This window comes from Pleurodeles waltl, chromosome 7 (assembly GCF_031143425.1).
Source record: "Pleurodeles waltl isolate 20211129_DDA chromosome 7, aPleWal1.hap1.20221129, whole genome shotgun sequence".
Taxonomy (NCBI): domain Eukaryota; kingdom Metazoa; phylum Chordata; class Amphibia; order Caudata; family Salamandridae; genus Pleurodeles; species Pleurodeles waltl.
Genome location: NC_090446.1, coordinates 448,297,970 through 448,322,018, shown reverse-complemented (window position 1 = coordinate 448,322,018; position 24,049 = coordinate 448,297,970). Strand labels below are relative to the sequence as shown.

The 24,049-nt window shown below is 46.7% G+C and overlaps 1 protein-coding gene across 1 annotated transcript in view; it reads left to right on the top strand.

Moving 5' to 3' along the window:
- Positions 1-24,049, top strand: part of LOC138304166 (eukaryotic translation initiation factor 3 subunit C-like) — a 349,228-nt gene that overhangs the window by 69,650 nt on the left and 255,529 nt on the right. Inside the window, exon 7 of the mRNA XM_069243993.1 lies at positions 12,099-12,196. Coding sequence (XP_069100094.1) covers positions 12,099-12,196 — 98 coding nt within the window. The remainder of the gene's footprint in view (positions 1-12,098; positions 12,197-24,049) is intronic.

The following is a 24,049-nucleotide window of genomic DNA, read 5'->3' as shown; positions in this document are numbered from 1 at the left end:
CCTCTGTAGGAGGATGATAGCTCCTTTCCTTGCTCATGCAGGAACATCGCACTGCCCATATGCATCAAGGTATGTAATTTTGTACTGTTCCCAACGTCCCCACAGGTGGGCCTACCTGGAAGGGTCTGTGTAAGGAAATGCCTCCTTGGCATGGTTACCCCCTGACTTTTTGCCTTTGCTGATGCTAAGTTTTGATTTGAAAGTGTGCTGAGGCCTGCTAACCAGGCCCCAGCACCAGTGTTCTTTCCCTAACCTGTACGTTTGTTTCCACAATTGGCACACCCTGGCATCCAGGTAAGTCCCTTGTAACTGGTACCCCTGGTACCAAGGGCCCTGATGCCAGGGAAGGTCTCTAAGGGCTGCAGCATATCTTATGCCACCCTGGGGACCCCTCACTCAGCACAGACACACTGCTTGCCTCAGGGTGCCATGCCAACCTCACACTGCCTATGCAGTATAGATAAGTCACCCGTCTAGCAGGCCTTACAGCCCTAAGGCAGGGTGCACTATACCGTAGGTGAGGGCTCCAGTGCATGAGCACTGTGCCCCTACAGTGTCTAAGCAAAACCTTAGCCATTGTAAATGTAGGGTAGCCATAAGAGTATATGGTCTGGGAGTCATGCACGAACTCCACAGCACCATAATGGCTACACTGAAAACTGGGAAGTTTGGTATCAAACACAATAAGTGCACACTTATGCCAGTGTACATTTTATTGTAACATACACCTCAGAGGGCACCTTAGAGGTGCCCCCTGAAACCTTAACCGACTACCTGTGTAGGCTGACTGGTTTTAGCAGCCTGCCACACACCAGACATGTTGCTGGCCACATGGGGAGAGTGCCTTTGTCACTCTGTGGCTAGTAACAAAGCCTGTACTGGGTGGAGATGCTTATCACCTCCCCCTGCAGGAACTGTAACACCTGGCGGTGTTACAGCACCCCAGGGCACTCCAGCTAGTGGAGTTGCCCGCCCCCTCCGGCCACGGCCCCACTTTTGGTGGCAAGGCCGGAGGAGATAATGAGATGAACAAGGAGGAGTCACTGGCCAGTCAGGACAGCCCCTTTGGTATCCTGAGCTGAGGTGACTCTGACTTTTAGAAATCCACCATCTTGCAGATGGAGGATTCCCCCAATAGGGATAGGAATGTGACCCCCTCCCCTTGGGAGGAGGCACAAAGAGGGTGTACCCACCCTCAGGGCTAGTAGCCATTGGCTACTAACCCCCCCAGACCTAAACACGCCCTTAAATTTAGTATGTAAGGGCTCCCCAGAACCTAGGAACTTAGATTCCTGCAACCTAAGAAGAAGAGGACTGCTAAGCTGAAAAACCCTGCAGAGAAGACGGACACACCAACTGCTTCGGCCCCAGCTATACCGGCCTGTCTCTTCCCCCCCCCCCCCCCCCCTTCTAAAGACACTGCTCCAGCGACGCTTTCCCCAGGTACCAGCGACCTCTGAATCCTCAGAGGACTGCCCTGCTCTAGAAGGACCAAGAAATCCCGAGGACAGCGGCCATGTTCACCAAAGACTGCAACTTTGAAACAAAGCAGCAACTTTGAAACAACTTGCGTTTCCCGCCGGAAGCGTGAGACTTGACTCTCTGCATCCGACGCCCCCGGCTCGACTTGTGGAGAACAATCACTTCAGGGAGGACTCCCCGGCGACTGCGAGACCGTGAGTAGCCAGATTTGCGCCCCCCCCCCCCCCGAGCCCCCACAGCGACGCCTGCAGAGGGAATCTCAAGGCTCCCCCTGACCGCGACTGCCTGTTCCTCAGATCCCGACGCCTGGTAAAGACTCTGCACCCGCAGCCCCCTGGACCTGAAGGATCCGAACTCCAGTGCAGGAGTGACCCCCAGGAGGCCCTCTCCCTTGCCCAGGTGGTGGCTACCCCGAGGAGCCCCCCCCCCCCCCCCTTGCCTGCCTGCATCGCTGAAGAGACCCCTTGGTCTCCCATTGATTTCTATTACAAACACGACGCATGTTTGCACACTGCACCCGGCCGCCCCTGTGCTGCTGAGGGTGTACTTTCTGTGTGGACTTGTCTCCCCCCCATCCCCCTCCCCCAGTGCCCTACAAAATCCCCCTGGTCTGCCCTCCGACGACGCGGGTACTTACCTGCTGGCAGACTGGAACCGGGGTACCCCCTTCTCCATTGAAGCCTATGCGTTTTGGGCACCACTTTGACCTCTGCACCTGACCGGCCCTGAGCTGCTGGTGTGGTAACTTTGGGGTTGCTCTGAACCCCCAACGGTGGGCTACCTTGGACCCAAACTTGAACCCCGTAGGTGGTTTACTTACCTGCAAAAACTAACAAACTCTTACTCCCCCTAGGAACTGTTGAAAATTGCACTGTCTAGTTTTAAAATAGCTATATGGGAGTTATGTGAAAACTGTATATGCTATTTTTCTAATTCAAACTTCCTAAAGTACCTGACTGCAATACCTTTCATTTGAAGTATTACATGTAAATCTTGAACCTGTGGTTCTTAAAATAAACTAAGAAAATATATGTTCGATGGCATCTGTCGCTGTAGATACGCATGTTTTGCATAGCTCGCCATCTGGTGTTGGGCCGGAGTGTTACAAGTTGTTTTTCTTCGAAGAAGTCTTTCGAGTCACGGGACCGAGTGACTCCTCCTTTTGTCTCCATTGCACATGGGCGTCGACTCCATCTTCGATTGTTTTTTTTTCCGCCATCGGGTTCGGACGTGTTCCTGTCGCTCCGAGTTTCGGAACGGAAAGATAGCTAATTTCGGAAGATTTTCGTCGGTATTGTTGCGTTCGGGATCGGCGTAGTTAGATTCAACACCGCGTCTAAGATCGAAGAGCTCCGGTGCCCTTCGGGGTCATTTTTTCGATCCCCCGTCGGGGCCTGGTCGGCCCGACCGCGTGCAGAAGAACACCGATGGAACGGACCCCGTTCCGTTTCTGTCCCAAATGCCACAATAAATACCCCTATACAGACCAACACTTTGTCTGCAACCTGTGCCTGTCACCTGAGCACAGTGAAGACACCTGCGAGGCCTGTCGTGCGTTCCGGTCCCGAAAAACTCTGAGACCGTCGAGCCAGAAGACTTCAGATGGCGTCCGCGCCGACAGCCCACCGGGAGTTCGAGGAACAAGAAGAGGAAGGAACCTTTTCGATCCAAGAATCGGACTCCGAAGGATTCGACGATACACAAACCGTGAGTAAGACGTCGAAAACCACTCAGAAGAAGATTTACAAGGCCCAGGGGACGCCACTGCCACCAGGCCATGGCTCGACCCATAAATTCGGTGACCGACCGTCGCACCGAAAAAGGCCCAAACAGTGCCGAGATCGTCCGACTCCGGTCGAGACACCGGCACGCAGCCTTCTCGGGACCGAGAAAGTGCTGGAGACAAGCATCGACACCGAGATACCGGTGTAGACATGGCTCGACGCCGAGACAGCGGCACCGAAGAAGATCGACGCCGAGAGGTTTCGGCCCCGAAAAAGAAAAAAGTCACCTTGGAGCCGAAAAAAGATGCAGACAGGGTTTCGGTGCCAAAACAAACTGCAACCGACCCAGTTTCAGGCTCTTATACAGAAAAGCACTCGCTAACCTCCCAAATGCAAAAGCATAGGTTTGAGGAAGAGCTACACTCAACTGATGTAGACCATACGCAAAAGCGTATTTTCATACAGCAGGGGACAGGAAAAATAAGCACCCTTCCCCCATTAGAAGAAAGAGAAGATTGGAGTTCCAAACTGAACAAACACCACAAACAAAAGTGGTGAAAAAAGTTACCCCACCACCCTCTCCTCCACCTGTGATTAACGTCTCACCAGCACAAACTCCATCACATTCCCCAGCTCACACCACCATGAGCCAGGGTGACCAAAATCAAGACGCATGGGACTTATACGACGCCCCAGTGTCAGATAACAGTCCGGAGGCATACCCTACGAAGCCATCTCCACCAGAGGACAGCACTGCGTATTCTCAAGTGGTGGCTAGAGCAGCACAATTTCACAATGTAAGTCTCCACTCAGAACAGGTCGAGGATGACTTTTTATTCAACACACTCTCCTCCACCCACAGCTCCTACCAAAGCCTGCCTATGCTCCCTGGTATGCTCCGGCACGCAAAAGAAATCTTTAAGGAGCCGGTCAAAAGTAGGGCAATCACACCAAGAGTGGAAAAAAAGTATAAGGCGCCTCCTACAGACCCGGCTTTCATCACTACACAGCTGCCACCAGACTCTGTCGTTGTAGGAGCAGCTAGGAAAAGGGCCAACTCCCACACATCTGGAGATGCACCACCCCCAGATAAAGAAAGCCGCAAGTTCGATGCAGCTGGTAAGAGAGTCGCAGTACAAGCTGCAAACCAGTGGCGCATCGCTAACTCCCAGGCACTACTTGCGCGCTATGACAGAGCCCATTGGGATGACATGCAACATCTCATTGACCATCTGCCCAAGGACCTACAAAATAGGGCAAAACAAGTGGTTGAGGAGGGACAGACCATTTCCAACAACCAAATCCGCTCCTCCATGGACGCTGCAGATACAGCTGCACGGACAATTAATACATCTGTAACTATCAGAAGGCATGCATGGCTCCGAACGTCTGGATTTAAACCAGAGATTCAGCAAGCAGTTCTCAATATGCCTTTTAACGAAAAAGAACTGTTCGGTCCAGAAGTGGACACAGCGATTGAGAAACTCAAAAAAGACACGGACACTGCTAAAGCCATGGGCGCACTCTACTCCCTGCAGAGCAGAGGGAATTACAGCACATTCCGTAAAACACCCTTTAGAGGGGGGTTTCGGGGTCAGAGCACACAAGCCAGCACCTCACAGGCAACACCGTCCAGTTACCAGGGACAGTACAGAGGAGGTTTTCGGGGACAATATAGAGGAGGGCAATTCCCTAGGAATAGAGGAAAATTTCAAAGCCCCAAAACCCCTACTACTAAGCAGTGACTCACATGTCACTCATCCCCTCCACACAACACCAGTGGGGGGAAGAATAAGTCATTATTACAAAGCATGGGAGGAAATCACTACAGGCACTTGGGTTCTAGCAATTATCCAACATGGTTATTGCATAGAATTTCTACAATTCCCTCCAAACATACCACCAAAAGCACAAAATTTGACAAAACATCATTCCAATCTCCTGGAGATAGAAGTGCAGGCACTATTGCAAAATAATGCAATCGAATTAGTGCCAAACACACAAATAAACACAGGAGTTTACTCACTGTACTTTCTGATACCAAAGAAGGACAAAACGCTGAGACCAATCCTAGACCTCAGAATAGTGAACACATTCATCAAATCAGACCACTTTCACATGGTCACACTACAAGAAGTATTACCATTGCTAAAACTACACGACTACATGTCAACTTTAGACCTCAAGGACGCGTATTTCCATATACCAATACACCCATCGCACAGGAAATACCTAAGGTTTGTATTCAAAGGAATACATTACCAATTCAAGGTACTGCCTTTCGGATTAACAACCGCACCAAGAGTATTTACCAAATGTCTAGCGGTAGTCGCTGCACACATCAGAAGGCAGCAAATACATGTGTTCCCATATCTAGACGACTGGCTAATCAAGGCCCATTTGTTAATAGAGTGCTCAAATCACACAAATCAGATCATACAAACCCTCTTCAAACTAGGGTTCACCGTCAACTTCACGAAATCCAACATTCTGCCGTGCAAGGTACAACAATACCTAGGAGCCATAATAGACACAACAAAAGGAGTAGCCACTCCAAGTCCCCAAAGAATTCAAAATTTCAACACCATCATACAACGCATGTATCCAACACAAAAGATAAAAGCAAAGATGATATTACAACTCCTAGGCATGATGTCTTCATGCATAGCCATTGTCCCAAACGCAAGACTGCACATGAGGCCCTTACAACAGTGCCTAGCATCACAGTGGTCTCAAGCACAGGGTCATCTTCTAGATCTGGTGTTAATAGACCGCCAAACTTACCTCTCGCTTCTGTGGTGGAACAACATAAATTTAAACAAAGGGCGGCCTTTCCAAGACCCAGTGCCACAATACGTAATAACAACAGATGCTTCCATGACAGGGTGGGGAGCACACCTCGATCAACACAGCATACAAGGACAATGGAACGTACATCAAACAAAACTGCATATAAATCACCTAGAACTTCTAGCAGTTTTTCAAGCACTAAAAGCTTTCCAACCAATAATAGTTCACAAATACATTCTCGTCAAGACAGACAACATGACAACAATGTATTATCTAAACAAGCAAGGGGGGACGCACTCCACACAGTTAAGCCTGCTAGCACAAAAAATTTGGCGTTGGGCAATTCACAACCAAATTCGCCTAATAGCACAATTTATACCAGGGATCCAAAATCAACTCGCAGACAACCTCTCTCGAGATCACCAACAGGTCCACGAATGGGAAATTCACCCCCAAATTCTGAACACCTATTTCAAACTGGGGAACACCTCAAATAGACTTGTTTGCGACGAAGGAGAACGCAAAATGCCAAAACTTCGCATCCAGATACCCACACAAACAGTCCCAAGGCAATGCCCTATGGATGAACTGGTCAGGGATATTTGCTTACGCTTTTCCTCCTCTCCCTCTCCTTCCTTACCTGGTAAACAAACTCAGTCAAAACAAACTCAAACTCATATTAATAGCACCAACTTGGGCAAGGCAACCCTGGTACACAACGCTGCTAGACCTATCAGTAGTACCCTACATCAAATTGCCCAACAGGCCAGATCTGTTGACACAACACAACCAAAAGATCAGACACCCAGATCCAGCATCGCTGAATCTAGCAATCTGGCTCCTGAAATCCTAGAATTCGGGCACTTACAACTTACCCAAGAATGTATGGAAGTCATAAAGCAAGCCAGAAGGCCATCCACCAGGCACTGCTATGCAAGTAAATGGAAGAGGTTTGTTTGCTACTGCCATATTAATCAAATACAACCATTACACACAACTCCAGAACATGTAGTGGGTTACTTGCTTCACTTACAAAAATCTAACCTGGCTTTCTCTTCCATTAAAATACACCTTGCAGCAATATCTGCCTACCTGCAGACTACCTATTCAACTTCCCTATATAAGATACCAGTCATTAAAGCATTCATGGAGGGCCTTAGGAGAATTATACCACCAAGAACACCACTTGTTCCTTCATGGAACCTAAATGTTGTCCTAACTAGACTTATGGGTCCACCTTTTGAACCCATGCACTCCTGCGAAATACAGTTCCTAACCTGGAAGGTTGCATTTCTCATCGCCATTACTTCCCTAAGAAGAGCAAGCGAGATTCAGGCGTTTACAATACAAGAACCTTTTATACAACTACACAAGAATAAGGTCGTCACAAGGACTAATCCTAAATTTTTGCCAAAGGTTATTTCACCGTTCCATCTAAATCAAACAGTGGAACTTCCAGTGTTCTTTCCACAGCCAGATACCGTAGCTGAAAGGGCACTACATACATTAGATGTCAAAAGAGCATTAATGTATTACATTGACAGAACAAAGAACATCAGAAAGACTAAACAACTATTTATTGCATTTCAAAAACCTCATGCAGGAAACCCAATATCAAAACAAGGTATAGCCAGATGGATAGTTAAATGCATCCAAATCTGCTACCTTAAAGCTAAACGACAGCTGCCCATTACACCAAGGGCACACTCAACCAGAAAGAAAGGTGCTACCATGGCCTTTCTAGGAAACATCCCAATGCAAGAAATATGTAAGGCAGCCACATGGTCTACGCCTCACACATTCACCAAGCACTACTGTGTAGACGTGTTATCCGCACAACAAGCCACAGTAGGTCAAGCCGTATTAAGAACATTATTTCAAACTACTTCCACTCCTACAGGCTGAGCCACCGCTTTTGGGGAGATAACTGCTTACTAGTCTATGCAAAACATGCGTATCTACAGCGACAGATGCCATCGAACTGAAAATGTCACTTACCCAGTGTACATCTGTTCGTGGCATCAGTCGCTGTAGATTCGCATGTGCCCACCCGCCTCCCCGGGAGCCTGTAGCAGTTTGGAAGTTACCTTCAACTATTTGTATATGTATCATCTCAACCTTAAATAGGTACATACTTAGTCACTCCATTGCATGGGCACTATTACTACAATTCAACTCCTACCTCACCCTCTGCGGGGAAAAACAATCGAAGATGGAGTCGACGCCCATGCGCAATGGAGACAAAAGGAGGAGTCACTCGGTCCCGTGACTCGAAAGACTTCTTCGAAGAAAAACAACTTGTAACACTCCGGCCCAACACCAGATGGCGAGCTATGCAAAACATGCGAATCTACAGCGACTGATGCCACGAACAGATGTACACTGGGTAAGTGACATTTTCATTTTCTATACAAAAACCTATTGGCCTGGAATTGTCTTTGAGAGTGTGGTCCTCATTTATTGCTTGTGTATGTACAACAAATGCTTAACACTACTCCTTTGATAAGCCTACTGCTCGACCACACTACTGCAAAATAGAGCATTAGTATTATCTCTTTTTGCCACTATCTTACCTCTAAGGGGAACCCTTGGACTCTGAGCATACTATTCCTTACTTTGAAATAGTGCATACAGAGCCAACTTCCTACAGTCTGGAACAGAAAAAGCACTCTCTGAAGGATCACCATCTTTACAGCTGCAATTTTGGCCAGCCAGGACAGGCAATGGAATCGCTATATGGCCATATCTTTGGTAATCTGTTTACGTTATATTATAGTTAAAGGCCTCAGTGGTGGCTGCGGTGGTGGATAATTGGATATCCAGACGAGTTAGTCTTTTCTCCATTGAATGGGAAAACGTCTGGAGAGGAGTGCTTCTTCAGTTGGGGGAACTGTAAGATTGAGAGCTTGGGAATTATTAACATTTACAGAGCAGCCCAACGCCATTCCAAACCTCAACTTCGAGGAAGGCTGGAAGGGCCGTTGCAGGGTTGTCAGGAGCCACTATCACATTGTCCATGTACAGGCTAATGGAATGTTCCTCCCTTCCAAAGAGGACCCCTGCTATGCCTGGGTTATAATGCAGTCTTTGGGTAAATGGCTCCATATAGAATATGAAAAGTAAGGGGGACAGAGGGCAACCCTGTCGTGACCACCCTACTGATGGTAAACAGGACTGATGTAACACCATGAGCGAGTACTGATGCCCTTGAAGAACTGTAATTGCTCAATATCCAGGCAAGGAAGCAGTCGCAAAAGCACATTAGGGCCATCTCCATGTATGGCCAATGGACTCTGAACGCTTTTTCAGCGTTAACTGAAAGGATGGCGACCTGTCGGTTGGAATGGGGCTCTTTGTCAATTATGTGCAGCAGCCTTTTAGTATTATCGCTGCATTTCCTGTAGGGAATAAAACCTGATTGTACAGGGGCTACTAGTCCATGCTTTAATTTACTTAAGAAGGGCGCTAGTATACTTGTGAAAAGCTTGATGCTGTTTTTTAAAAGGGAGATCGGTCAGTAGGATCCGCATTGTTTCTAATCTTTTCCTGCTTTGGGAAGGACGCTAATGTATGCGTCTAGCATTGACTGGGGAATGGTACGTGGGCCTGTAAAGGAGTTAAAGCGGCTAGCGAGAATTGGTGTCAGTGTTATGCAAAAGGCCTTATAAAACGAAGCCGGATACCTCTCCAGGCCCGGAGATTTGTGGGTCCTCAAGCTGTGCTATCGGCACAATGACCTCTTCTATTCGGATTGGTGCGTCCAGGTCATGGGGCTGGTTCGATGTGAGTTGGGTTACATTTACTCCCTGCAAGTACTGTGCAGATTGCTTTAGGGGGAAGAGTGTGAGCCGTGTATAAGTGTGCATAAAAGTCTCAAACGGTTTGTTATGCGGCAGTCATATGTGATCACTGCACCCCCAAACCCAGTCTGTCCCCACAAGGACCTGTACCCTTGCAGTTTGAGGTTGGGTTCGGAGTCCGTTAGCAAGAAGACAACCACTCATGTGCATTCTCTCCCCCCCCCCCTCACCCCCCAATAAAACAAATATTTTATGCGCAGTAGGGAGTACTCAGCCCTATCCATTTCCATTCCTGCCAGTTGTGTCCTAGTAGTCTCGAACTGCTGCCACACTCAACAGCGCACCTGTGCGCTGATGCATATGTTCTAATTCCCTTACCTATTCTTTCAGTGATGCGTGCTTTTCTTTCCATGCCTTATTGGCCGCTGATGTAGCATTAAATCCTCCTCTAATCACTGCTTTCATGGTATCCCAAAGAAGAGAGAGAGGGGTGTCCTCGCTATTGCTAGTAGTGAGGAAGTTATGTATTGCAGTAGAAATCTGCTGTAGCACTTCTGGCTTATGTAGAAGAGTCTCACGCAGATGGTTGATGTGTGTCGGTTGTTGGAGGAAGCGCTAAGTCCATAACTATTGCTGTGTGGTCTGAAATGGATCATGCATCTGTCGAATGTGAGCGCTAAGTGCTCCAGTCTTGCATACGTTTTGTGTGCTTGGGAGTGGAATGTGAAGTCGCGTGGGTTCGGGTGCAGAGATGTGGAATTCCTATAGCCTGATGCCTAGGACCTATTGTTTGGGGTCAAGGGCAACAAGGTTTCATGTTTGTTTTGTCCATGGGACAAGTAAGCCCCTACCCTCTGCAGAACAAACCCTTTGGCTGCCAGTTTACAGAGAAGGGGAACTGTCTGCAATTGAGGTAATAAGTGTGTTCATATGTTAATGCTGTTCGAACTTGTAGTTATGGTTCATATTAATAAAAAGCCTTTATTAGGGTGAGTGCTGTAAATAAACATTTTAAGGTCACGCTGCACTACTGACAGTGGTTCCAGTAAATAGTGTTCACACGTTTGACAATATGAGGCTAAGTGTAATGCTCCTAGAATGCTCTCTGATTAGATGCAAATTTTTGCTGAAGCTTGCATGCGAGAGTGATGATTCTTTTCTTTCATAATTAAATGTTCAGAAATAAATGCAAGTAGGGGGAAAAAAAGTTTTTTCACTATGACATTTAGGTGCTATTTCCTTGAAGCATCATTTAGTAAAATGTGCAGATGCATGTTAGTATTTCCCAAAAATATTCCTAATAAAAAAAAATTGTGTAACCATTTCTAACAGGATAATGGGAAGCATTAAAATAAGCCAGCACTTGCAAAGCCAACTGATCTGACATTTGAGTCTTTTGGTTTCGTCAATGCATGCCTTGTTTTGACCAATCTTTTGTAACACTTTATTGTTTTAGAATCTGTCAGGCCCTCACCATTGTAACACGCTGGCAAAAAAAAGTTTTTGGGTGTCAAAAAACACACATTGCCACCAGTGGCATAACCGTGTCCTCCACAGCCCCAGTCTTTCTCAAGCTGGAGCGCATGCGCCCGCTGTCTTCTTGATGAGTCCATTGTACATGGACAAATCATCCAGTGGAGAAGGCCTTGAGGGCTAGTTGATGACACCCTCCTTCAGGGAATCAGTGTTGAGATAATAACACCTGTCAAGTTGGCCTTGGCCCTCAAGTGTAGTGGATTCATCTTCGTTGTAATCAAAGTACTTCTTCTGCTCCTCTATGTGGTTCTCGCATTAGAGATTCTCAATGCCTGGTTGGTCATTCTCCCGCTTTTCCATTCACTTCCTCCCTCCTCTGAGGGTTTCAGTAAGATGTGAAAACCCCTTTAACAGCCGTCAAACTCCTTTCTTTGCAGTAGTGCCACCAGTGTGGCTTCAAGGCGATGATTCTTGTGCCTGACCTCAAGCGTTTGTCATTTGGCTACAGTCACCAAAGACACCTTTCTTTTCGAGGTTGCCGGTTCTTCGGACTTTGGCTTCCTGTCCTTGGTCTTCACCCCTTCTGCCATACTTGCTTGCCTCAAGGTTTCCCCCCATTGGTGTCCTTTGGTCGGGATCCCTGCAGTTTTTGTTTATGCCTTCCTTTGGTTTGCTGAATATTTCAAGGTCGAGAAAGCCTTGGAAAAACACGATTCTAGACCCAAACATTAGGTGGCAGAATAAATGCACAGCATAAGACTCCAGAAAAGGATTACTGCTGCAAAACGTAATTTCTCTTTCTTTTTTTTTTTTTTTTTTTTGCCAGCTTCGTCCTCGGATGATGATGATGCAGGCATGAGTGCCACAAGCTTCTTGAAGAAGTCTGGCCCAGCGGCAGCTGACACCAAGAAAAAGAAGGTTGAGGTAAGAAATTTGGGAAAGCACAGCCGATTGAGAGTCCTGATGGCATCCCTGATGTGTTTTTAATTACGTGCATTTGCTGACAGTGATACATACCATAATCTCTCTACAATGTAGAGCGCGCCCTCTGGACCAAGGTTAAGTGTGATCTTTATAAAGAACTATGTAATAGAATCCCAAACACTGAGTGATGAGCTGGGAGTCCCACCCTGCCTATTTTAAAATTGACACCTGCAAGTCAGAATTTCATTGTACTTTGTGCAGTGGTCGTTGTCCCTTCCTGTCACCAAGCCTGCCTCAAAAGACTCTTCTAATATCAATCTATGAAAACTTTTGCATTAAAATATTCTTGTGTGAAATTGTTCTTTTTTGGAAGGAACTAGTTGTAGCACAACAGCAGATCTCATTTTGCAACAAAAAAAACAAAAGTCAGTGTGTACATTCTTTGGTTGTAAACTGGGAACTCCAGAGGGAAGCAGAAAAGTATCACAAGAAGGCTCTGGTCATGATCACTGATATTAACACTCAATGAGTGAAGTAGTGGAATTCCAGTGTGTAATACTTAACGCAGAGCTAAGGCCGAGCAGGGTGTCCAACTATTCAGAGAACTGGAGGAAACCTTGTTGAGCCAAATGTAGAAGGCTCTTATAGTATAATGGAACAATTAGTGATAAGGAAAATATATGGAATTCCTCTTGTTAGTGATTAGGAAGAACCTCGGATGACCCTCTACCTGAGGGATTTGCTGAACCAATGATGGTCATTGCTCAAGGCAGGCCACAGAGGTGGAATATCTGCTAGAGGGGCGAACCCCAGAAGAAAACCTGAAGTAAAGAAGAAACCAGCTGTTAATCTTAATTGAGTATCTCAAGAACTTTTGGTATGCAAACCAGAAAGAGCACTTATTTTTGTATTCTCCAATCCACTGCAGACTACCTATTTCCTGGGTCTGGAAAATAAATCATAAGCTTCTGCCTATTTGTGGTATTGCATAATTATAAACCACAGAGGGTAAACCATAAACCCCAAAGGACTGGGTAGAGAATAATCATTACATACAACACTGTCCTTAAAAGGAAAGGGCAACACAATTATCTATACAACATAGAACAGCATAGGTGAAAATTAGAAAAACTATTTATTCATATAAGTATATGTTCATTCATGTACTTATACATCTAAAAATCATCTTAATATATTCATCCTTTACGGACAACCCATCTAATAAACAAGACACCGAAAGGCAGGCAGTGTGAAAAAAAAGTGCTCCTTATAGATAGATAGAAAGAATAATAATACATATTCAAATAGATCAAAACCCTATACAAAAAACATTGAAAACAGTCGGTTGGTTCTTTCTTTGCTGCATTGACTATTCCGAATCCCCAAGGAGTCTAAATCACTTCACCTATGCTGTTCTATGTTGTATAGATAATTGTGTTGGCCTTTCCTTTTAAGGGCAGTGTTGTATGTAATGTTTATTGTGGTATTGCAGCCCTGCTAGTTGGTGACTTGTATGTAGAACCCTGAGCTACCAGGACAAATCCTGAATGAGTGCCAGAAAAAAACAAGATGATGAAATACTAGCTATAAAAGGAAAAAAAAGCTCAACCAGTCCCTTACTAACTTTATTAAGCTCACTTTCCAAAAGAAAAAAATGTGAGTGTCCCAGGTTTCATTAAATGATTCCCTCCTGATCTTTCACCTCATTCTCTGTAAGTAGTGCCCTAACACCTTTTAAATTCAGCAACGGTCCACTCTTTCAAAAAATGCTGCCAATAGCTTTAATAATAGATTTGTGAGATGGCACCACACAGTGTCCATTTCAGACCAGTAACTGGCTTTAGCTTTTTCTCGCACATCTTTTTTTGGACTGAAATCATCTCTAAAAATCTCAAGGTGTCTTGCAACACCGAGATCATTTATGGATGCAAACCCTCCATTCCCCCCTCTCTCTGCTAATCAGAGCCAATCCATTGAGTTTCTTCTTTAATAATGGCAGAATCCTAATACAGTCATAATAATTGCTGACCATCCTTTCTTCCAAATAGTGAACAAGTTCTTGGTAGGAATAGAAATGTTAAACCCATTCTAAAGGGGGTTTCACAAGTGCAGATTTCCTTCCATAAGGATTTATTTCAACGCTTGAGTAACCCCTATCCCTAGTCTTGAAATACCGTACCTAGTGTCAGACTTTGTGCCTGTGGGTCCTAAAATTCAGAAACAGCAGTGGCTAGAATAAGGCAATGATTCTAACATTTGACTTTACACACAGAGAGGCCATCACCAATTTGCCATATTCCTAAAGAAAGGCACGCCACCTTTAAAAAAAAAAAAAAACTACATTGGGCCTAAAGACTTTTGTAAATAACTTACCATTAACATTCAGTCTTTAGAGAGCAACAAGTCACATGTTATTCCATAAACATTCACATAAGAACATGCCCTGGAAATGAGGTTCAGGTCAAGACCAAGATTTGCTACTCAGAGCAGACATGGATGCTGAAAGAGTCCATGCACCTAAACAGATGCCCTGCTGTCCGCTGTAGGAATTCACATTCAATTCTGAAAATACTGAATGGCCCTGCCTCTTTGCTTTGCTCCTATTCTGTGTTCCTTGGTAATGTCAGGCTTGCCGATTTTGTTCAGTGTCATAATGTATATGATTTAATGGTATTGGGTTAAACACATTTCTGTTTGATAATGTCTGGCTCGTGACTTATTACTTGTACATGAATTGTGGCCTCCACACCAGACTGTGATCAGGCCAACAAGTTATGTAATATGTCCTATCCAAGCAGTCAAATGGGGAGATTTGATGGGTGGGAAACTGGCACTTTGTTCTCACATACCCCAACGTTTTGCCTGGTTTCTGGGTGCAACTTGGTCTGGAGTGCACTGGGATCCTGCTGACCAGGGTCTCAGTGTCAATGTTCTTTTCCTACAATTTCAAATGTAATTGGTAACAACTTTAGCTGCCACTATAATACCCAGGTAAATTGTACTTGGTACCCAGGGCATGGGGTACCAAGGGTAGGCCCTTAATGGCAGCAGCACTGATTGCACCACCCTCTAGGACAATGCATCAAGATGCACTCAGTACTGCCATAGTAGGACGAGTGTCCTGGTGCAATCCTAAAATGCAAACTCTACATGGCACACTGCCTGTGTGCCCTGCCCACCATACACTGCTCACACTCTGGATAAGACACCCCTCTGGCAGGCCTTCCAGCCCTATGGTAGGGTGCACCATATTATACGTGAGTGCATAGCTGCATGAGCAATATGGCCCCCACAATGTCAGAATGATAAATCCAACCTGGTACCAGTATTGTATTTATCCCTAAATGTACTCAGGGGTCACCTTAGAGGCGCCCCTGCAAAAGCGATCTACAGTGGCATGGTTGCTGACTGGTCCTACCCAGCCTGCCACCTCCAGACACTCAGTCTACAAATCTTGGGGGAGAGATCTGTCTGGTACTAACCCCCTTCAGGAATGCGCTCTGCCCAGGCGGCAAGCTTCAAAGCGTTTACCTCCTTTGAAACTCGGCCTGCTGCGAACCCCCACTTTTGGTGGGAGCAAAGGTGGGAAACTCCACAAAAAGCAAGAGGAGTGGCACCACTTGGCATGCACCACCTCTAAGGTGTTTGCCTGCTAGGTTGGCACTCAGGCTATTTTATTTCCATCCAAGATGGAAGAAAATGAAATTATCAGGGATAGGAAAGTGACCCTTCCCACAAGAAGGGGGTCACTTTAGTGGGTGTAGCCACCGAAAGGTAGGTAAAACATCGGTCACTACCAGGTTCCCTCTAAAACACCCACTAAATACAGTATCTAATGGGCACCCTAGACCAGATTAGACAGACAAAAGACCAGCATGAAGAAGATCCAAGGCACAAGAACTGTGGACTTGCTGCAACAAAGAAAAGGCACCAAACCCTGCGTGCTGCACCCATGACCCGACAATCGCTGCTGTACAACTGGAAAAACTCTAAAGAACCCCAGAGGACTTCCAGGCTTTGAAAACTGCCATAGAACTCCCTCCAGAGTGGAGGTACCACTCTCCAACAGCACGGAACCAGCAAAACCGTGAGGGTCACTTCACTGACCAGCTGCTAATTCCCAAACTGGAAGTTACAGCTGGACCAAATGAGACCCCTACCGCGACAAAACCTTCAATTGTGCCAAGTTTGGTGGCACTGAACCCTCCAGTGGTCAAACTGTACTAATACTTGGGGTATTTTTCAGCTAACGTCTTACACAGAGAAAACCAGCCTGCCCGGTGCTGAAAAAATTAACTGGAGGAAGCCACAGTCGAGGGACTTCAGGAATATCCAGGACCTCCCAGCAGAGCACCCAGTGTCCTGCAAACGACGCTTGAACCAATTTACTTCCTGCTCCAGAAGGCATCCTTGCGCACAGGTCTTGGCTCGCCGATTTGCTCTGTGCCATGCAGCGAAGAACCTGCTGTGCACCCAAGGGTTCCCCACCCCAAGTGACCTCGACTCCCCAAGGGGACCATCTTTAAACTTACCTGTGCAGTGCTTTTCCAAGTGGTCCCCCGCAGTGTACCCTGCACCAGCTCCAGAGACTTCATCGTTGTCCCGCCTGAACCAGGAGCCACCCGAAGTTCTCTATCTGGCAAAGCTTGCCCACCGACGACCTCGACCAACATGCAGAAGAAGACCTTGGTAAAACAACTGTATGATTTAATAAGTATTCCTACGGTGCGTGATTCCACAAAAAAAGGCTGTTTTTATTAAACTTAAAAAATTCATATTAAAAAAAGCCACTTAATCAGTTTTGATAATCTTGGTCTTAAAAATTTCTTAAAACCCTGATTTTTTTAATTTATTTTTATAAATGATTCTCGGGTTATTCCTCTGAGTATGTGAGTTGCAAGATTGATACTGTGAGTACAACAAATGCTTTGCACTTCTCCAAGATTGGCCTAACAGCTCGACCAAGCTACCTTACAAATTAGAGCATTAAGGGCAAGATGCATCAAGCTCCTGGCTTGCATTTCTTAAATAGCGAATTTTAAGAAAGCACTATTAAAGAAATGCAAAATGGGATGTATGAAAATTGCGAGTCGGTAATAGTTATTTCTTAAAATTCGCAATCACTAATACCGAATCGCAATTAGGGAATATATTCATCCCTATGGGCCTGTAGGCCAAAAGGTGCGAATGGTTTTGCATGTCCTGATTTGCAAATTCCAGTGAGGAATACGCAAATAGGTAATGCAAACCCCAGGGTGCTGGGGGCCTATGGCCTGATTTGATGCACCCCAAAAAAATATTTGCGGGGGTATGGGGCATGTGTACTCTACATGTCATTTTTAAAAATGCATGTCATTTTTAAAAATGCATTTATAATGCATTTTTAAAAATTGCACATGCTTACCACCAAACTGGATTTGGTGGTAATTGCATTTCCTAAATGACCAATTCTCATTTAGGAAATGTTTGATACATGTGCTTTGTAAATCACAAATAGGAATTCCCTATTTGCGAGTTCCTATTCAGAGAATTGCAATTTGTGATTCTCTAAATAGTCGCAATTTCAGGGAATCGCTATTTTAGCGATTCCATGAATTTGCATTGCAAATGCTTTTCATAAATCCTGAAAGGCATTTTTGCATTAGCAAACAGTTGAATTTTGCGATTCTCACCGTTTAATAATGCAAAATTGTTTGATACATCTGGCCCTCTGTGTGGTTGCCTGGACCCTTGCACAGTGTCTTTAGCTTTGCCCACTACATAGAGGGCCAGCCATCTATTTGGTGGGTCAGCGGTGGGATAAAGACTCTGCATTTGCTGATACCACTTTGTCAATTTTATGAGCACACAGATAACTCTGTAAATTGCCTTTAGTTAATTATGGTTTGATTTTTTTTAATTGACTAAACTTTTTATTTATTTATTTTTTACAAATGTTTAAAATAATTGTTAGGGCCCTGGTTAGGTCCTTACAACTCTAGCAAAACGTTTTAATAGTCCTTAGATTAGTTGGCCTATTCAAAAAGGGAATTCCAAATTCTTAAAAAGGTCCTAACTATAGTAAAATAAAAATGACAGATGCCGAGACCAAGAACTAGGAGCTCGACCTGAACCTTATGAGGCGTATAACTATGACCAGTTAAGGAGACTGCAGGCAGTACTAAATTGATACTGGAAAAAGCCCCACTGCACGAAAAAGATACCCCCCCAGGTGAAGATGATGATGCACCTGTGGTGGGTGAAGAAGATCCTGTGGATAATGGGGATGAGGGTAGTTCGTCTTCTACCAGAAGCACTAGAGCTTCCACAGAAACAGACCTGGAAATTGCCAGGCTGACCAAGATACTGGCCTTGGAGTGTCATCTCTTGGAAATAGAGAAACAAAAAAAAAAGAGTTGGGCTTAGGACCCGTCTCTGGTGGCAGCATACAAGTGCTGAGGCAGAAATCTTTCAACATCAAACTCCCAAAAGGAGTTGTCCCTTCTTTTTGCTGAAGGCGATGGAAGAGACAAATGGTTTTCTGCCTTTGAAAGTGCGTGCATTGGGTAGGTGTAAGGAAATGCCCCCTTGGCAGGGTTACCCCCCTGACTTTTTGCCTTTGCTGATGCTAAGTTTTGATTTGAAAGTGTGCTAAGGCCTGCTAACCAGGCCCCAGCACCAGTGTTCTTTCCCTAACCTGTACTTTTGTTTCTGCAATTGGCACACCCTGGCATCCAGGTAAGTCCCTTGTGACTGGTACCCCTGGTACCAAGGGCCCTGATGCCAGGGAAGGTCTCTAAGGGCTGCAGCATGTCTTATGCCACCCTGGGGACCCCTAACTCAGCACAGACACACTGCTTGCCAGCTTGTGTGTGCTGGTGAGGACAAAACAAGTAAGTCGACATGGCACTCCCCTCAGGGTGCCATGCCAACCTCACACTGCCTATGCAGTATAGATAAGTCACCCCTCTAGCAGGCCTTACAGCCCTAAGGCAGGGTGCACTATACCATAGGTGAGGGCACCAGTGCATGAGCACTGTGCCCCTACAGTGTCTAAGCCAAACCTTAGACATTGTAAGTGCAGGGTAGCCATAAGAGTATATGGTCTGGGAGTCTGTCATGCACGAACTCCACAGCACCATAATGGCTACACTGAAAACTGGGAAGTTTGATATCAAACTTCTCAGCACAATAAATGCACACTGATGCCAGTGTGCATTTTATTGTAGCATACACCCCAGAGGGCACCTAAGAGGTGCCCCCTGAAACCTTAACCAACTACCCATGTAGGCTGACTGGTTTTAGCAGCCTGCCACACTCGAGACCTGTTGCTGGCCACATGGGGAGAGTGCCTTTGTCACATGCCCGCGTTACCCATGAAGACAGGAGTCATAATCATGGGGCCCAGGGAAGACACGGGCCGTACCATACGGAACCTGAAGTGACTTATACCTGTACCACAAGTGTCTGCACTTTTCCCATCTGGCTTGGGATCAGAGGTGTCCACCTCTGCTATCCCTATCTTGGCCAGGGCAACCCCTAGCTTACCCAAAGAGGATACCCATAGCTAGAGTTACCCCACCATGATCAACAGGGTCAGGGGGCTTAACTTACTATTTGGTATAGGGTCAGACCACCATGCCAAGGAGAGCGCAGCCATAAAGGCTAACACCCAGCAGAGGCCACTGACAGCTGTCAGTGCCCAGAACCACATCTTTAGCGCCATACCCAAAGGGGACAGGGATAACTTACAGCTTCTTTGTGTTCAGAGTGCCTGTCTGCTGTACAGGAGTGGGGCATCTCTACATCCTGCAAAGAACACCCTCCTTTCACTCTCTTCTGTCAGCTGAGAAGCCACCAACTCCGGCTGAGCAGGTGCCTGACTAGTCAGGCTTACTTGGGGGGGGTCAAGCTGGGCTTCACCAGTTCCAACAGTGGAGTTCTTCCCTAATGGAGTAGAAAGCCCTTGGCTCTCTGCTGCCTTAGTTAAAGGTTGCCCACCTTTCATTTTCTTCTGGGGCCTACTTGCACTCACTGCTGGAACAGCACCTCAAGAATCCTTAAAAGAGGACTAGCACTGGGACAGTTCCTCTTTTGGGCTCTGATCAACTTCTGGTGGTCATTACCAAGGAGGCAAGGGGGAGGTCTGCATTGACTACCACCCTTCGCCAGCTAAGGGCACCATCTATCCCTATAGGCACTACAGCTACTGGCCTATCAGTGACATTTCCTGGGATAACACTTATCCTGGCAGTCTTTCCTGGGATATATTGTTTTGAGAGCACAAGCCTGTCACGCACAAATGTGTGAGTAATACAGGTGTCTCTAAGGGCAGTGGTTGGGATTCAATTCACCAGAAGGTGGTGGAAGTGTCTACTCCCCTCTGGAATCTCCAACTCACCTGTGGGGGCCAACTTTCCAGTTAAAGGCTATAAGGACCTCCTCATCCGAAGAGTCATCCCCAATGGCCAGACTGGTTACCCCTGGGGGCTTACTAGTGGGTTTGTATTTGGGACAGGAAGTGTCCTTGGTGTGGTGCAGTGTCTTGACATTTGTGACACCATGCCTTAGTGGCATCATAGTTTTTACCCTAGTACTCACCTTTGTTTTATAAGGTGTCCTTGGGCCTACCATCCAGGACAGATGTTTGGGGGCCTAAGGACTCCTCTTTTTATTTCTAGGGTGCTTCACCCTTTTTTTTCTTGGGGGGTGAGTGTCTTCCCTGACTCTTTCTTACTTTTGGTCATCCCCTCCAGTTATAGTTTTGGACAACCTAGTTTTCACCCAGCCTTTCTCACGAAGACTGGGGGGGGGGGGGGAAGAGAGACTGGTGCAACCGGTCATGGCCACAATTACTCAAAAGGTGTTCTTTCATCATTAAATTGTACAGCTCTTCATAATCCTGTACCTTGTTGCCGTCTAACTGACCACCTAGCATTCTTACTGAGAAGTCCACAAATTCTACCCATGATCAACTCTGGGATTTTTGAATCCCCCTGAATTTGATCCGGTACTCTTCAGTTGTAAATCCAAAGCCCTCAATCAGGGTACCCTTCATGAGGTCATAGGAGAATAACTCCCACAACAGTGTGTCCCAATGCCTTTTTTTCAATTTCCTACTGTAGGAAGTTGGCTCTGTATGCACTATTTCAAAGTAAGGAATAGTATGCACAGAGTCCAAGGGTTCCCCTTAGAGGTAAGATAGTGGCAAAAAGAGATAATACTAATGCTCTATTTTGTGGTAGTGTGGTCGAGCAGTAGGCTTATCAAAGGAGTAGTGTTAAGCATTTGTTGTACACACACAGGCAATAAATGAGGAACACACACTCAGAGACAATTCCAGGCCAATAGGTTTTTTTATAGAAAAATATATTTTCTTAGTTTATTTTAAGAACCACAGGTTCAAACTTTACATGTAATACTTCAAATGAAAGGTAGTGCAGGCAGGTACTTTAGGAACTTTGAATTAGAAAAATAGCATATACAGTTTTCACATAACTCACATATAGCTATTTTAAAACTAGACAGTGCAATTTTCAACAGTTCCTAGGGGGAGTAAGAGTTTGTTAGTTTTTGCAGGTAAGTAAACCACCTACAGGGTTCAAGTTGGGTCCAAGGTAGCCCACCGTTGGGGGTTTCAGAGCAACCCACACCAGCAGCTCAGGGCCGGTCAGGTGCAGAGGTCAAAGTGGTGCCCAAAACGCATAGGCTTCAATGGAGAAGGGGTACCCCGGTTCCAGTCTGCCAGCAGGTAAGTACCTGCGTCTTCGGAGGGCAGACCAGGGGGTTTTTGTAGGGCACCGGGGGGGGGGGACCACAAGTCCACACAGAAAGTACACCCTCAGCAGCACGGGGGCGGCCGGGTGCAGTGTGCAAACACATGTCGGGTTTCCAATGGAAATCAATGGGAGACCAAGGGGTCTCTTCAGCGATGCAGGCAAGGAGGGGGCTCCTCGGGGTAGCCACCACCTGGGCAAGGGAGAGGGCCTCCTGGGGGTCACTCCTGCACTGGAGTTCCGATCTTTCAGGTCCTGGGGGCTGCGGGTGCAGAGTCTTTTCCAGGCGTCGGGATCTGGGAGTCAGGCAGTCGTGGTCAGGGGGAGCCTTGGGATTCCCTCTGCAGGCGTCGCTGTGGAGGCTCAGGGGGGGCAACTCTGGCTACTCACAGTCTCGTAGTCGCCGGGGAGTCCTCCCTGAAGTGTTGTTTCTCCACAAGTCGAGCCGGGGGCGTCGGGTGCAGAGTTGCAAGTCTCACGCTTCCGGCGGGAAACGCAGTTGTCTTGAAGTTGTTTCTTTGGAAACAAAGTTGCAGTCTTGGATGAACAGAGCCGCTGTCCTCGGGAATTTCTTGGTCCTTCTAGAGCAGGGCAGTCCTCGAGGATTCAGAGGTCGCTGGTCCTGGGGAAAGCGTCGCTGGAGCAGTGTCTTTTCGAAGTGGGGAGACAGGCCGGTAGAGCTGGGGCCAAAGCAGTTGGTGTCTCCGTCTTCTCTGCAGGGTTTTTCAGCTTAGCAGTCCTCTTCTTCTTAGGTTGCAGGAATCTGAGTTCCTAGGTTCAGGGGAGACCTTAAATACTAAATTAAAGGGCGTGTTTAGGTCTGAGGGGTTAGTAGCCTATGGCTACAAGCCCTGAGGGTGGGGACACCCTCTTTGTGCCTCCTCCCAAGGGGAGTGGGTCACATTCCTATCCCTATTGGGGGAATCCTCCATCTGCAAGATGGAGGATTTAAAAAAATTAGTCACCTCAGCTCAGGACACCTTAGGGGCTGTCCTGACTGGCCAGTGACTCCTCCTTGTTGTTCTCATTATTTCCTCTGGCCTTGCCGCCAAAAGTGGTGCCGTGGCCGGAGGGGGTGGGCAACTCCACTAGCTGGAATGCCCTGTGGTGCTGGAACAAAGGGGGTGAGCCTTTGAGGCTCACCGCCAGGTGTTACAGCTCCTGCCTGGGGAAGGTGATAGCATCTCCACCCAGTGCAGGCTTTGTTACTAGCCACAGAGTGACAAAGGCACTCTCCCCATGTGGCCAGCAACATGTCTCGAGTGTGGCAGGCTGCTAAAACCAGTCAGCCTACACGGGTAGTTGGTTAAGGTTTCAGGGGGCAACTCTAAGGTGCCCTCTGGGGTGTATTTTACAATAAAATGTACACTGGCATCAGTGTGCATTTATTGTGCTGAGGAGTTTGATACCAAACTTCCCAGTTTTCAGTGTAGCCATTATGGTGCTGTGGAGTTCGTGGTTGACAGACTTCCAGACCATATACTCTTATGGCTACTGTAAGGAAATGCCTCCTTGGCATGGTTGCCCCCTGACTTTTTGCCTTTGCTGATGCTATGTTTACAATTGAAAGTGTGCTGAGGCCTGCTAACCAGGCCCCAGCACCAGTGTTCTTTCCCTAACCTGTACTTTTGTATCCACAATTGGCAGACCCTGGCATCCAGATAAGTCCCTTGTAACTGGTACTTCTAGTACCAAGGGCCCTGATGCCAAGGAAGGTCTCTAAGGGCTGCAGCATGTCTTATGCCACCCTGGAGACCTCTCACTCAGCACAGACACACTGCTTGCCAGCTTGTGTGTGCTAGTGAGGACAAAACGAGTAAGTCGACATGGCACTCCCCTCAGGGTGCCATGCCAGCCTCTCACTGCCTATGCAGTATAGGTAAGCCACCCCTCTAGCAGGCCTTACAGCCCTAAGGCAGGGTGCACTATACCATAGGTGAGGGTACCAGTGCATGAGCATGGTACCCCTACAGTGTCTAAACAAAACCTTAGACATTGTAAGTGCAGGGTAGCCATAAGAGTATATGGTCTGGGAGTCTGTCAAACACGAACTCCACAGCACCATAATGGCTACACTGAAAACTGGGAAGTTTGGTAT